Here is a 16967-nt window from a genome sequence, read left to right as displayed (position 1 = left end):
CCTAATATTTTCTCTGTAGCCTGAAGTGGAATGCACGGAAAAAATTGCATTAAACTATGAAATCGAATAATATTTTACATGATTTTATGTCACAAATTGCAGCTTATGAACTGTGTATTGACATAAAAGCACGTGGACTTTATAATAAATTATGTTAATTTTTGATCAACATAAATAAATATTAGATTAGCTGTCCCAACCTACCTGACCCACGACAAAAAATAGTTCTAAGACTCAGCGGATTGATATTGCTTACAAAAATGTTACTGTTTCCAAATATAGATTGGGGCTACCAAAGAGGATAACAAGAAAATGATATACATAAATGATAATTGAATTGCTTAAATTTTTACCATTAAATATGAATATTTTTCCAATTTGTTTAAAGGTTCTGAAAACAAGACTGAAAGCAGCTTGATTAATTGACTAGACCGAATAGCCCACAAGTGCCCTGTTTGATACTGATGAAAAATATAGTGCATAAGATAAATATTTAAATGAAAAATAGAAGAATGGCTTCAGTGGTGGAAACTTTTTTTACTTTGGCTCAGTTCTGACCAGTGTAAATGGTATTAAATTTTGATTTGATCAGATGAAACAGACGCATCCCCAAATCATGTGACTGCGTTTACAGACTGTACAAAATGGCGTCTGTTGATGAGTTTGAGGTTTGTCTCGAAATGAAAATTAAAATACATGCTACAACATGTGCATTGCCCATATATAAACGAAAAATGCACAGAGCTTTTAAAATGCAACACAGTGTTATTGGCATGTCCGCAAAGGACATGTACTGGAGGTTTTCAAATCAAGTTTTCACCTTATTATAATTTGAATTCCAAAAGATTTTTTTTTAAATTTTCCTTGCCAAACTCAGTAAGCATTATCCCTGTTACATTTAAAAAGTTGGATCCTACGTAATTCCACCTTCAGACCACATAAATCTAAACCAAGGAAGATGCCAAATCAAACCAATTGCCATTGGTTTACAAGTTCTTTGCTTGGAACATTATCATGATTATAGGCACTTTTACTTTTCTACATTGGCTAGAGGTATAGGGGGAGGGTTGAGATCTCATAAACATGTTTAACCCCGCCGCATTTTTGCGCCTGTCCCAAGTCAGGAGCCTCTAGCCTTTATTAGTCTTGTATTATTTTTAATTTTAGTTTCTTGTGTACAATTTGGAGTTTAGTATGGCGTTCATTATCGCTGAACTAGTATATATATTTGTTTAGGGGCCAGCTGAAGGACGCCTCCGGGTGCGGGAATTTCTCGCTGTATTGAAGACCTGTTGGTGACCTTCTGCTGTTGTCTGTTCTATGGTCGGGTTGTTGTCTCTTTGACACATTCCCCATTTCCATTCTCAATTTTACATTTTGAATGAGGCTGGGTTTACAGTTACATGTTTGTTAGTGCTCACCACTCCCTCTAACCTGAGACAGCATAAAAATAAAAATAAACTAAAAATAAGTTGGAAAGGGCTTGGCACATCAGGTTTGCTTTTAGCACCAAAAAAGTAGCAAAAAAAAACACAAGAAACTGATCAAAGTGTACTCAAAGTTATTGAAAGCTATTAATTTCAAAGCCACATTCAACACAGAAATGAATCATGTTCTCTTGAGATTAAAATGTCAATCTGTCAGATGGACTTAGTGTATGTGTTTAATAAAATATTGTCCTCCATGAAATATTGTCCATCGGACAAAATTTCATATAAAATAATGTCTGTGGACACTATTTCATAATGAAATACTGTCCAGGACAATATTTCATTATGAAATAGTGTCCTTGTCCATGAAATTTTGTCACCTCCTTCTGGACAATATTTCACTATGAAATTCTGTCCATGACAATATTTAACTATGAAATACTTCCCATGACAGTATTTCACTATGAAATACCGTCTATTATGACATTATTTCACTGTGAAATTCTGTCCATGACAATATTGCACTGTGAAATACTGTCCATGAAAATATTTCTTAATCAAATTATTACAAAATTAGAAAAAGTACACAAGCATGCAGCATGCACATTTTTAGATTTATAACTGAAATTATTTTGAAAAGTATTTTATATTTCAAACTAATGTTTATTTGAACATATTTTAATGACGACTCAATGATTCCACAGCAATCTAAGATGAAGGAAATTTTCACAAGATATGGCATGACCCAATTTGTAGAGGAACCTACAAATTTCTGTGAAAATTCAGCATCTATCATTGATTTGGTTTTAAGTAACAACTCGAACGCAGTAGACTTGGTCCATGTAGGCCAACCGTTTCTTCCCGCCAATATCTGATATCACTCTCCTGTTTACGGTATACTAAAATTTCACAAACCGTCAAATACGTCATGTACGTGTTTCAAACGCAAGATATGGTTGTACGACAGAGGCAACTTTGACCTTTTCCGTAGGATGCTTTCAGATGTTAACTGGAACGATTTAATTGAATCTAGCAATAATGTTGATTCTCTTGTTGAGAGATTTTCCGAATTATTAATAGATTTTGCTTCGAAAGCTATTCCAACATGTCCAAATAAAACTATCACAGTCAGGAAAACCGATCCTCCGTGGATGAATAATTACATACGCAGGACTATTAGGAAAAGAAACCGTATTTATAAGAAGGCGAAAAAGGCAAATAGTCCTGAAAACAGGCTACAATTTTGCAGAAGTTGAAACAAAACTGTGAACGTAATACAGAACGCGAAGACAAAATTCTATGACAAATTGATCGAAAAGCTTAGAACGACCATGTCTTCAACCAAAGTTTGGTGGAATTTAGCCTACCACATGACCAGCTCAGAGTTCGCGAAAACTTAATTTGACCCGTTGGTCATGGGACCGACAAAGCATGATTATTTGTCAGTCCTACAAAATTTTAGCCAGTCCTACAAAATCTGTCAATTTTATCCTGAAATAAAATTAGTAACATATTTTATCGAAAAATAACTTTATTAATATTAGTTTTATTCTTCGCACCCACAGGCAAATTAACAATGAAGGACCAGTTCAGGTCTTCTGATTGTTCTCATTTAAAGTCATCTTCACTATCCATTTCATCATCTGAATCACTTTCTCGGCTGTTACAGTATTTGTTTGCTCCATTGTAGGGTTCAATCGCCGATTGTTTGCCAGGGATGGCTCTATGAACAAATTTAGTAGGCCACGTGTAGATCGACGCTTTGGTTTGTTTATAATAAATCCGTAAACCAGTACCGGAAATTGGCAGCGGGTACATCTGATAACCGATGTAAACACTTATTTGAAACAGTTGCGGTACATCTAATAACCGATGTAAAAAAGTGCCGAAATATGCACTATAACGGCCGTTTTTACATCGGTCATCGGGACCGGCACTAGCCTTCAAAATACTGGTCCGAGCCTCATTTTGACCGACAGGACTGACCATTTTCGTGAACTCTGCCAACTTAAAATTTCGAGACATGAATATCCCGCCTATCAATTTAAACAGCTCTGTAATTGATGACGATTAACAAAAGGCTGAGGCATTCAATGACTATTTTGCGTCACAGTCTAATATCGACGATAGCAATAAATTACTGCCTAAGGACTACATCCCTCCAGATTGACAATTAAGTAGTATCGTTTTTGAAACGTACGAAGTTAAAGACATTATTCAAACTCTTAATGTTAACAAGGCTTCGGGGCCTGACACTATAAGGGGTCGTATTCTCAAGCCGGTTGCCGATATTATAGCAAAACCATTACGCGCTATTTTCAACTTAAGTCTTAGAACAAAATTGTTCCCATCCGCATGGAAGCTAGCTAATGTAATTCCTTGTTTCAAGAATGATGATAAAAGCATCCTTAGTAATTATCGTCCAATATCTCTTCTCTCGGTGATGAGTAAAGTTTTCGAGCGTTGTGTATACAAGCACGTAATTAACTTCATACGAGTTTTGATTACCGAGCACCAGTCTGGTTTCATGCCTAACGATTCGACAAGAAATCAGCTCTTATATATTTGTAATGTTCTTAGCAAAGCCTTAGACGAAGGCAAAGATATTAGGTTCATATTTTTCGATATAAGTAAAGCCTTCGACCGTGTGTGGCATAAGGGATTGCTCTATAAGTTGCAAAAGATGGGAATTGTTGGTGACCTTCTCCTGTGGCTTAATGATTACTTGTCGAACAGAAAACAAAGGGTTGTCATAAACGGAGTAGAATCTTCCTGGGCTGATGTAAATGCTGGAGTACCCCAGGGTTCAATTCGTGGGCCCTTGTCGTTCCTCATTTATATTAATGACATTATTAACGAAGTAAGCTGTAAGATTAAACTATTCGCAGACGATACATGCATTTATGCTATTGTAGATAATCCATTAGTTTCATCGATTTCTTTAAACTACAACTTGCGTAAAATAAATAGCTGGGAGGATAAATGGTTAGTAAATTTTAATCCGTCTAAGACGGAATCCATTGTATTCTCATGAAAAAGCAAACCAGGTTATCATCCACCTTTGAATATGAATGGCATCATAATAAAAAGAGTTCAAACTCATAAGCACTTAGAATTAACTTTCTCGAGTGATGGAACATGGAATCATCACATCGAAAAAATTACATCAAAGACATTACCCCGACTTAACTTTCTGCGTCGCCTAAAATTTAGGCTTGACAGAAGATCTCTTGAAAATATCTATTTTAGCTGCGTACGCCCATTACTTGAATATGTTGATGTTGTCTGGGATAACTGTCCCGAATACTTAAAAGCCAAGCTTGAACATATAAATTACGATGCTGCAAGCATCGTTACTGGTGCAACAAAACTCACCAGTCTACGCTTACTTTTGGCAGAATGTGGTTTGGAGACTCTTCAACAGCGAAGAGATAAGCATAAACTTTTACTTTTTCATAATATGGTGAATGGAAAGACCCCATGTTATCTAAATGATATCCTACCCGATCAGTTTAGAAACATACACCAGTACAGAACTCGTTACGCAAATAATTTGCCATCAGTACCCTGTCGAACTACTTATTATATGAAAAGTTTCCTTCCATCAACAGTTCGACTTTGGAATAGCCTTCCCCCAGATATAAAAAATGCTGGTTCTATCGCTCCACTAAAAGCCTTTCTGAAGTTAAATCATTCTATTCCAAATTATTATTATGCAGGCAGTAGACTAGGTCAGTTATATCATGCCAGAATCCGTACCGAGAGCAGTAGTCTTAGAGATCACTTGTATCAGAAAAATTTGGAATCAGACCCATTTTGTAAATGTAAACAGATAGAAACCTCGGAACACTTCCTTCTAAACTGTCCCATTTATCATCGAACTCGTGGAGCCCTTTTTGTTAACCTAGTTGGTACACTTAACTAAGTTACGTTACTTAGTGGTGATCCGAACATTACAGATATAGACAATAAAAACAACTTTCTTATTGTCCAAGACTATATATTGAAAACTAAGAGATTCACAAAATAATTCTTGTTGGCTCAACAACATGTCACCCAATATTAAAAAATACTATCTGCATTATATGTTAATTTCAATTACATTTGATTACTTTTTCTATGATATTATGTTATATGATTGTACCACATTTTCTGTCCGTTGTTATTAATTTTGCCGTTCAAAAGGAGAGTAATTTGTATAAGTGACTTGTCACTTGTTTTCCAATCCATCCATTTATCTGTTTCTAAATAAAAATATTGTTTACACACTATTTTAACATAAGCTAGTTTCAAATTTGCATAGATACTTTATAAATGGTTAATTATAGATTAAAGAATTGTCTAATGTATGTTCCAGTGTACTTCATTATACTGCATACATGGTATAAATATAAGTAATGTACTGACAATCACTTATATATGTTCAAAATTGAATGTACTAATAGTATTCCATAATACTAGATTGATAAACAGAGTTTTGGAGGTACAGGAGTACAATGTAACTGAAATATTAGTTTGTGTTTATTTGTTATTATCAGACAAATAAAATATCATTATTCATCATGATACATGTATATGTTGATAACCTCCCCTTCATGAGACAAAATTTCATGACAATTTGTACATGTCTATATTGTCCATGTACATTTGTACATGTCTATATTGTCTCAATACAAACAAAATATAACCTCCCTTTAACAGGACAAAATTTCATAGTATTCATCTGTGAAATATTGTCTATATACAGACAATATTTTACAATGAAAACTTGTCCTTCTCTGGACATTTTATCATAGATGAGGACAATATTTCATGATACATGGCAGGGCTCGACAATAACTTTTTTTTTCAACTTGTCCAATAGGACAAGTAGTACATACCAAAACTTACTTATCTGAATGGATATAGTATATAGTAAGTTATAAAAGGTGCCAGCATGGCAAATTGAACTATTAGCTTCTGGCTATTGACAGGCACATAAAAATGTGGTGGGTTAATCATGTTTGTGAGCAATCAACCCTCCCCTAACCTAAGAAAAGGGTGTAACAGCAACAGAAGTCTATTTTAGATGTATCCCTTTCTTAAATTTCCTTATCATACATTGTATGTATGAAATTGGCTGCCTGCATATTCAAATAAATTAACATCTAAGCCAATGATTTTTTTTAGATGAAAGGGGTTTATACCCTGAAAAAGAACAGTTTACCTTAAAAATTAACTATTAAATATAATTTAAATGCTATTTGAATGATTAGTGGAAGTATACCTTTAAGATAAAAAAATTGATTAAAATATTTTTTTTTCTTTTTTGCAAATATTGGTCTCATGTTTGGTTCGATTCTGTTTATTTTCAGACTACAGAGGACAGTACTGAAGAAGATGAATCAGAAGATGAAGAGTCAGACGAAGTAAGATGACTGACAAACCATAGTTCTAAATATTTTATTTAAGAAATAATTTGTTCATGCCATGCTTTATCCTCATTTTAAGATGGGTAGGCATAGTTCTTGTCAATACTTTTAAACTGAGCTTTATTAAAGTGTGAAATGTTGACAAATATAATGTCTACCCATTTTAAAATGAGCAAATAGCATGGCATGATAGAATTATTTTGATTCTAATTGGAAAATTTAGAACTTTTGTACTCTGAAGTGGACCTAAGTGGACTAAGACACATTTGAAAGGCAACCATTTTGAATTGATGTAGGCAAAACCTTATAGAATATAAAAATAAGGAGATGTGGTATGATTGCCAATGAGACAACTATCCACCACAGTTCAAATGAAGTGGATGTAAGCTATTATAGGCAACTGTAACAACAATGAGAAAAACCCATCTGTAAAGTCTTCTATTAAAGGCTCTGACATGAAAAATATGAAACAATTCAGTTGAGAAAATTAACAGCCTAATTCATAACAAAACAATTTACGAAAAACAAATTTGACAGACATGAACCAACGATAACCACTAAACTACAGGGATCCTGACTTGGAACAGGCACATATAGAATGAGGTGGGGTTGGGCTAACCTAGTACAGTGGAGTAACAGTACAACATAAGAACAAACTATAAAAGTCAGTTGAAAAGGGCTTAACTCAACAGATCGATACAAAGCAGAAAAACAACCAACAGAAACACAGACTGGACTTGGCAAGGTATTTATACATCCCAACAACAAAAAAGAAACTAAGTACAGATCCGAGAGTACTTGCAGTTACTTACAGCTACATGAACTTCAAAGTAAATGACAACTAATAAAAAATTCATGTATCTAAGACTAAAACCATTTCATGATTAAAACTCACATTCCATATAAAGTAAATTGAAAAAGGTATGAAGTTTTTCTTAATTTAACGGTTAAGGCCAAACATTTCTTATTATAGGAAAAGGATGACCTATACACACATGATAATTCATTTTCATGGACACCTGCAGTTTTTACACTGAATTTTGGTTTATCTCTGTAGCTGTAATTCTGTCCAGCTTACAGATGAATGTGTAATATATTTTCAGGAAGAAGAACCAAAGTTGAAGTATGAAAGAATTAGTAATGATTTAGTAGATATACTAAAGAAAGACTGTATAAGCTGTTTAGCTGTGCATTCAAAGGTATGTCAAACATCCAGTCTTGGTTTGGTACATAATTTTGGTCTCGAGGGAGATAATTAGGGATTTCAAGATTATGACAAAAATTCAAATAGAAATTTTTTTTTAGAAGTTTTTCTTATGATATATGTATATGAGTATGAATAAAAGGAGACATGTGGTATATGAGATAACAACAGGACAACAATAAGAAATTGTTAGACATCCAGAGGTCAACTGACTGTCTTTTTTTCCTTTCAAAGTTGCTATGTCTATATAAATATTTGTTAGTAATTATAGTTTTAAAAACTAGAAATGATAACACAATGACTATAGTTATAGAACCACTAATACAGCACAGTCAGAAAGAACATACAAGAAATAGAACATATTTTAAACAAAATAGTTCCTTACGCATAGCTGTAACTTTGTCAATAAGTAAAATATTTGGGTAATTTTCGTATCAAATTAAAAGCTTAAGGACTTAGGATCACTGTAGAACCCTTGTTCAATTTTTTTTATTGATTGATAAAAAAAAATATGAAATTAAGATAGGTGGGCATATTTGCCCTGTTGCTTAGTTCAGAAGTACCTGTTTTTGTACTCCCAACTTCCGGGAACCAGTGCGCTCTAATATGCAATTAAAGGCATGTTGATTTTTTTCAACACAAGTCAGGATAATGTATACTTGAAATGACTATCACTATATTTGAACTTAGGTATGAATGCTTGAAGTTGCAGATTTTAACATAGAAAGCAAGGGGGCTATGAATAAGTGGTGTTATTCTTTTATGACGTTTACAAAATACTGTCATATATAAAACAAGGTTTGAAAAAGAGAAGGCCCAGTAAGACCCCTTTTTGGCCCCAAAATATAACATTTCAAACATTTGTTAAAAATGTAAACTTTTAGCTATTTATTGGAAAGTTGAATACTTTTGTTACATAAATTTGGGCTGTTTTTGACAATATAATGCACATGCATCAGGTACTAGCATCAGTAATTCATGCAAAATTACTGAAATCTTCACAATTTTAGCATTTGTGCTTATTTTTAGACGGTTTTATCTGAAATGCAAGTGGCCACACTTGTGTTCAGTCTTAATATTTAAATATGTGTTGTATTTGATGATGATACATAACATATATAAAGGTTGAGACTGAACACGAATGTGGCCACTTCCATTTTTGACAAAAACCATCTGAAAAGTGATATTTTGTAGCATATTAGATAGATTTTTCATATTTAAGCTTGAATTAAGGCGTTTTTAATGACCAAATCAGTTCAAATCTTTTACATAAACTAATTGAAATGTCAAAAATCTTTCATCAGATGTTCTTTAAATTTTAGGCCAAAATTAGCCCTTACTGGACCTTCTCCTTAATAAAATATTCATATAATTTCCTGTAAATGAAATACCTTTCTATCACATTAAAAAATTTGGCATAATGATGTCTGTCTATTAAAGATAATATTTATTTCCATCACAATGTTTATTATTTTCATAAAGTTTTTAACAGACAAAGACTATACAGTATATTTTTTGTACAGTTTTTAGCTGCAGGAACACACTGGGGCATGATATATATTTTAGACCACATTGGATGTCATATCAGGGATACAGAAATTACAGCAGTAGGTACATTCTAAAATCTTGACTACTTTCTTTGTAATAATGTAGTATTTTTTTTAATTCAGATTTTACTATAAAAAAAATCCAAATTGATATATATTGTAATTAAATCTTAATTCACATTTATGAAATGTGAGTGAAAACACACAAATGTTGTTTTGGAAATAATAATAGCATTTCTATGATAAAACAATAGTCACAACACATTATAATTGACGAGATAACCATTCTAACAATAGTCAAAACACATTATAATTGACAAGATAACCTTTCTAACAATAGTCACAACACATTATAATTGACGAGATAACCTTTCTAACAATAGTCACAACACATTATACTTGACGAGATAACCATTCTAACAATAGTCACAACACATTATAGTTGACGAGATTATCCTTCTAACAATAGTCCACACATTATAATTGATGAGATAACCCTTCTCACAATACATTATAATTGACGAGATAACCTTTCTAACAATAGTCACAACACATTATAATTGACGAGATAACCTTTCTAACAATAGTCACAACACATTATACTTGACGAGATAACCATTCTAACAATAGTCACAACTCATTATAATTGACGAGATTATCCTTCTAACAATAGTCCACACATTATAATTGATGAGATAACCCTTCTCACAACACATTATAATTGAAGAGATAACCTTTCTAACAATAGTCACAACACATTATAATTGATGAGATTACCCTTCTAAACTCATACTCATTTTGTGGATTTTACTTTTCTGTGTTTTTCTTGATCAGTGGTTCATAGATTTTGAGTTTGTGGTTTCAGACATTGTGAATAATAAACTCATCATAGATACCAGGGTTAAAATTTTGTACGCCAGACACACATTTTGTCTACAAAAGACTCATCAGTGAAGCTTGAATAAAAAAGTAGGAAGTTAAAGGGCATAACAAATCATTGTAAAATAGAAAGTTCTTTGGATAACAAATGTGATGGCCTTGAGGATATAAAAAACACAGAAATTGTTAAAGCAATAAATGAACATATACAGTATATGAGATCAATTTAATGTTTTATCTTGGGCCAACTATACAAAGTCAGGTTAGTTTGCTTTAATTCCTTTATAATGTGAAGTAAATCACTATTAAGATATTACAACATTCTAAAATCTTAATGTTTCAGGCTATTGAGGTAAAATATATGTGAAAAATCATGTCTTCTGTGTAAATCTAACCTCTATTCCACAAAATACACAACACATAAAACAAGAAGTCACTTTTGATATCAGATTAAAGGAGAAGTTTGGATTAATATCAAATAGAAAATTTTACAAAAATTACCGGTAATTATGTTGCTAATTGTTTGCTCTGCCTGACTATGTTTCATATAAAAGTAAGAAAGAAGACCGTCAGAAATTTAAAATGTATTTCATGTTGAAAGTTAATTAGAAGTGAAAGCATTTTATTTCAAATGAAAAAAGTTACCAGCAAATTTTATCATGTTTGTAATACCATCATATTTACTGTTGCTATCCATGAAAGTGATAGTTTGTTCTGCTCAGTACGGGTATTTAACTTCTGTTTTAATTGTTTGCTTACTTAACTGCTTAAGCTACATACAGTTTGAAATACATAAAGATGGTTCTGCACTGAAAATAAGAATTACTACAGTTTAGAGATTTCTAAACAAGAACAAACATTAAAAGTTAAGATACCAAAAGCACATGCTGACCTGTACGGAGGGATTTCTAAATAGCACATACCGACACCAAAAACAAACATTAAAGGTTAAGATACCCAAAGCACATGCTGTCCTGTAAGCACATTCCAATATCAATGCTTTCCACATTTTATGTGCAGTCTTTTAAGATAATTGCTTCACACCTAGTAAATATCCGATACATATGTAATTGGCAGGCTACAATCTTTTTTAAATGTGTAACCATTATACTTTAAATACGACTTCTATGATATGTGAAAGATGCAGAAAATTTATCTTTTACTGACATCCATGTAACTATGTTGGCTTATTTTATGTTAACTTTTGTTTATGGGGCTGATAGCGAATGCAATTTATAAAGAGAATTCATTTATTGTAAAAGAAAGAACATAATTTTAATTTGTTGGGACATTATCAACCAAAACTACTATAAAAAATACATATTAGAATTCAAATTCTAGCAGGGAAGTTTGTTATGTATTTCAGCATTCTACAACTGTTAATCAGATTAGTATAGATGACCATGGGGATTATGTAGCCAGCTGTTCTGATGATGGAAAGGTACGATTATTTCACTACCAATTTAATATAGGATAATTTTGCAGTGTTTTTCCCTTTATGAATGATGAATAAGCTTTACTTTCATGTAAAATTTAAAATGATTAAAAGTGGAAAATGTGTAAGATTTAATGAACTTTTTTTGTTTACAAAATATATTGTGATGTCTTCGCAATTCTATAACCTTGTATTAAAGTAATTTTGAACATATGATACACACACAGAGAATAAAATATTTGTACTACCATTGTTTTTTTTAAATAAGTATGGATGCAGTTATTTGGATCCTTTTAAGTCATGTGATTAATGATTCAGTATATGTTGACATTGTCTTCTATATATTTGCATCCTGTTAAGTCATGTGATTAATGATTCAGTATATGTTGACATTGTCTTCTATATATTTGCATCCTGTTAAGTCATGTGATTAATGATTCAGTATATGTTGACATTGTCTTCTATATATTTGCATCCTGTTAAGTCATGTGATTAATGATTCAGTATATGTTGACATTGTCTTCTGTATATTTGCATACTTTTAAGTCATGTGATTAATGATTCAGTATATGTTGACATTGTCTTATGTATATTTTTAGGTGCTAATTACTGGTTTTTACACAGCAGAAAACAACCAATCATTAAATTTTGACAGACCAGTGAAAGCTGTTGCCATGGACCCTTTGTTTTATAAGCATGGAAGTGGTAAACATTTTGTTACAGGAGATGATAAGGTAGTGTACTATTAACATTATAATGGTTAAGTTTGTATTACATCCTTGGGACTTAAATGGGACCTAGTAAAGGCAATTTAAAATCTGATCTATTGGTGGGTGCTAAGACTATTATGTTCAGTGAAAAAGTAAGAGAAATTTTAAGAAATGCCTCTAAAGATGATTACCCCATTTTCCTTCCCTGGGTACCATGTATGTTATAATGGAATAGTCCTTCCCTGGGTACCATGTATGTTATAATGGAATAGTCCTTCCCTGGGTACCATGTATGTTATAATGGAATAGTCCTTCCCTGGGTACCATGTATGTTATAATGGAATAGTCCTTCCCTGGGTACCATGTATGTTATAATGGAATAGTCCTTCCCTGGGTATCATGTATGTTATAATGGAACAGTCTGTAGATACTGTGTTTGAGTTTGACATATACTTTTATTGATTTTTTTGAACTTATGTAAAATGCTTTGAAGTAACTTATTCAACGGGGCTCTATACAAATTCTGGTAATGTATTGTATTGTTTAAAATCTGTTTTACAAAAAAATTGTATTTCAGTTGGTACTGAATGAAAAAGGAGGTTTATTCAGCAGACATCGGACAACTGTTCTACATCAGGGAGAAGGACCAATTAGAGAAATTCAGTGGATTGGAGATTTCATAGCTTGGGCAAATGATCTGGTAATTATAGATATGTTTCTTAACTTTGAGTATGCAGGATATAAATATATAGTATGGTTAGTTGTCAGAAAGACATCAACAATCCAACACAACATGGCAAGAAAATGAACATGTAAAATCAAAAGAATTTAACTCTCAGTATTGTCATAAAACCTCTTTTATATTATAAATCCTAATACTTCTAAAAAGCTAAAAGGAAAAAAAATCAGTAATTTACTTTAGAAACATTTCATGAGAGCATCAACCACTGAGCTAAATGGTTGTCAACCCTAACATATGTCATCAACATTTTGGCTAAATTAACATAGAGCAAAGAGTTCAATCAAATTTTCTGCAAGCAAGTTGTGAGTGAATATCTTCTTGTACTTTCTCCTTTACTTGATCATAGGTTAAATAAAGTTTAGCTGAAAGATTTTGTATATCAAGGTCAGGTTTCTTTGTTTTGTTATGTTTTGTTTAATTCTATATGAAAATAAGGAGATGTGATAGGATTACCAATGAGATAACTATCCACCAGAGTTGAAATGACGAAGATATAAGCAATTATAGGTCATTGTACGGCCTTCAACAATGAGAAAAAACATATGTCAAATTGTCAGCTATAAATTGATTGATTGATTAATGTTTAACGCCACTTTCAGCACTATTGTGCTATTTCCTGGCGGTCAGTTTTTATTGGTGGAGAAAGTCGTAGTGCCCGGAGAGAACCAACACCCTTTGGTAGGAAAACTGACAATCAATTCAATTAAGATAAGAGAAAAGTGAACCTGCCACATGCTGGATTCAAACTCACAACCTTGGTAGTGACAGGCTAGTTGTACAGTGTACAGTAGTTCGACTACTTAGACCACTTGGCCACCAAGGCCCCTTCAGCTATAAAAGGCAACGACATGAAAAATGTGAACATTCATAGAAGATAACTAATGTCCTAATTTGTAAAAATGAAATTTATGAAAAACAAATATGACAAACAGTTATTAACAACAACCACTGAATTACAGACTTCTTTGCTTTGTTTTTTTTTTACTTTGAATGTGCCTGAAGTACTGTGAAAGTACTTTTATTCGTGGGGAACCAATTTTCGTGGTTTTCGTGGATAACTTTATCCACGAATTTAAGTGTCCAACGAAATATAACAACTGTTGTCCAAATCAAGACATGAAAAGATTCCCATGTAGGTTTGACTACCAATATGATCTAGAGAATACATTGAATATCGGCAAATCTGAGACTACTATAATAGTAGTCTCAGGGCAAATGCACTATGAACTACAACTGCAGGCAGAATTATACCCATTTAATCTTTAAAAACCTAAACTGTACAACTTCTGATCTTTTAATTCTCATAAAAAATATTTTTGATCGATGAAAGTCAAATTTCCGGTGATGATATCCTGTGATAAAGTGTTCATTTTATATCCTCATAATTCTTGTACGGGAAATAACAACTTCATGATGGGCTTGCTTTTGATAAGAATTAATTTTACAATTCAATGTACATTTACTAGTACAGCATTTGTTTATGTAACTGTTTTCTTTAAGTGACATGTTTATGGCCTAACTAACACCTTTGATGGTCTTTAATCTGTTGATCACTCGATCTCAAGTTAATAAGTGTCATCACTACACGGGTGCAACAATTTGCAATTTCCTTCAATCGAGACAATTTGTAATCTTCGTTTCTAATGGCTCCAATTCTACACTATTTGGGGTTTTTTTTGTAGAAAACTAAAATCCATGAAATTAAAAACCCACAAACACGTAACTTTTGCTCTAACCACGAAAATTGATACCCACGAATTAAAGTACTTTCACAGTAACTCATTACAAAACATGTACTGAATACAAGTAAAAGTTATTTTATTTTCCAATATAAACATTTTGATGCATTATGTATATACTATTTTTGTTTTCCATGTTATTTCTCACTTTTTTATCAATAGGTTTCCAACTTATTAGAACTGTTGTTGATAATGTCATTGATATTAAGTTACTCCATGTAATATAGCTATGATTGACTTTCTTTGATAAGGGTGTGAAGATATATGATATGAGCACAAGATCAAGAATAACACACATACCAAGGGAGCATGCGTAAGTTACTCTAAAACATTTTTCTTTGTTATTATTGTGAACATGCTGTTATTGTAAAACAATACAGTATTATATGTGTTTCATAGTGCTGCATAGTAGCAAAATAAATTCCATTGATGAAGCATGAGATTTAACAGCATTGCAGGTGGTTTGGGAGTACAATGAATTTTTAGCTGCTTTACTTATAGACTTGGATAAGAATTACTAAGTAGCAGAAACAGTAATTCCTTGATTAAATGACAGTTTATAAGTTTTACAGATAATTTAGAGTAAGAGTTGCATTTTAACATTATAACAACTGTTTGAGAGTTACATTGACCTTTTAAATGGTTACAAGCAACAGTTTTTCATAAAATTGTATGTATTCAGCAGTAGCTCTTTGTAAGAAATGTTATGAACACATGAAATAATTCTTAAAATATAGTGAATTGCATTTTTTGTGAGATATTTATTTCAAGACATTTTATTTTGAAGATATCGACCAGAGTTGTATCGATGTAATTTGTGTTGGAAAGATGAAAAGACTTTATTGATTGGGTGGGCAGATAGAGTTAAGGTATTAACATTAATAACTGATAATGTATAATTGTTTTCGGTCAACATACACTTTTACATTGACAGAAGCAGTCACAGGTGAGACACAAGTTTCCATGGAAAAATTACAATTTTTTTTAATTTGCTGAGGCCTTTGAATTTAGAGTGCAGTCCATGTAGAAATTATGGTATTGCTGACAAAAACTAGGGCTGGCAATATTCTGTCCCAAATTCCTGACTTATTAGTCCAGATTACTGATGATGTCATTAAATAGAATGGTATCAGTAGTCTATGACCAGTTCTTTCTTTTTTTTAACTCAGGAGCCTCATTCTAAATACTTTCAAAAATGGTGAATGTTAACATTCAAGATTAGCCGTAACCTCCATTGTTTACTGGCTTTTAATACCATTGGCTAATCACCTAAGTAACTGGCTAACAACTAATATAAATTCCAGCACAACCACACACTCAAATTACTTTTCCACACCAACATTTATTACTGTGCTGCTATGAGAATATGCCATCATTCAAGTACTGTAAATTTAGAAATTATTGCGTGCATTTATTATTGCTATTTTTGAAGAATTAACAAAAATGGGAGTTTAATTATTGCTATTTTAGGAAAAGCTTCATACATATATATGTATCATATATCAGAATGAGAGTTCTTATTATTATACGACCGCAAAAAAATTTTGTGGTCGTATATTGGTATGACGTTGGCGTCGTCGTCGTCGTCGTCGTCGTCGTCCGGCGTCGTCGTCGTCGTCGTCGTCTGGCGTCGTCGTCCGAATACATATTGGTTTTCGCACTCTAACTTTAGTTTAAGTGAATGGATCTTTTTGAAATTTGACCATAAGGTTAAATACCATAAAAGGAAGGTTGGGATTGATTTTGGGGGTTATGGTACCAACAGTTAAGGAATTAGGGGCCAAAAAGGGGCCAAAAATGAGCATTTTCTAGTTTCCAGACAATAACTGTGGAACGGTGTATGGATCTCTCTGAAATTATACTACAAGTT

At 32.5% G+C, this 16967-nt stretch overlaps 2 protein-coding genes across 4 annotated transcripts in view; one reads left to right on the top strand and one right to left on the bottom strand.

Annotated features, from left to right (window-relative positions):
* Positions 1-232, bottom strand: part of LOC127730989 (POU domain, class 6, transcription factor 1-like) — a 44537-nt gene extending 44305 nt beyond the window's left edge. Inside the window, exon 1 of one of the 2 annotated variants that reach the window (XM_052239691.1) lies at positions 205-232. The gene's annotated coding sequence lies outside the window, so the exon portion shown is untranslated. Of the gene's footprint in view, position 1; positions 105-204 lie in introns of those variants that run through there. The other variant, XM_052239689.1, reaches the window with a different exon arrangement.
* Positions 233-591: 359 nt separating this feature from the next.
* Positions 592-16967, top strand: part of LOC127730988 (vacuolar protein sorting-associated protein 41 homolog) — a 44384-nt gene continuing 28008 nt past the window's right edge. For both annotated transcript variants that reach the window (XM_052239685.1, XM_052239687.1), the window contains exons 1-9: positions 592-668; positions 6785-6838; positions 7945-8040; positions 9569-9652; positions 11838-11912; positions 12506-12640; positions 13194-13316; positions 15349-15410; positions 15885-15966. In XM_052239685.1, the coding sequence (XP_052095645.1) occupies positions 645-668; positions 6785-6838; positions 7945-8040; positions 9569-9652; positions 11838-11912; positions 12506-12640; positions 13194-13316; positions 15349-15410; positions 15885-15966 (735 nt within the window). In that variant the 5' untranslated portion in view covers positions 592-644. The remainder of the gene's footprint in view (positions 669-6784; positions 6839-7944; positions 8041-9568; positions 9653-11837; positions 11913-12505; positions 12641-13193; positions 13317-15348; positions 15411-15884; positions 15967-16967) is intronic.

This window comes from Mytilus californianus, unplaced genomic scaffold (assembly GCF_021869535.1).
Source record: "Mytilus californianus isolate M0D057914Y unplaced genomic scaffold, xbMytCali1.0.p SCAF_2, whole genome shotgun sequence".
NCBI classification, from domain to species: domain Eukaryota; kingdom Metazoa; phylum Mollusca; class Bivalvia; order Mytilida; family Mytilidae; genus Mytilus; species Mytilus californianus.
The sequence above is the reverse complement of the archived record's forward strand: the minus strand, read 5'-3'. Positions and strand labels throughout refer to the sequence as shown.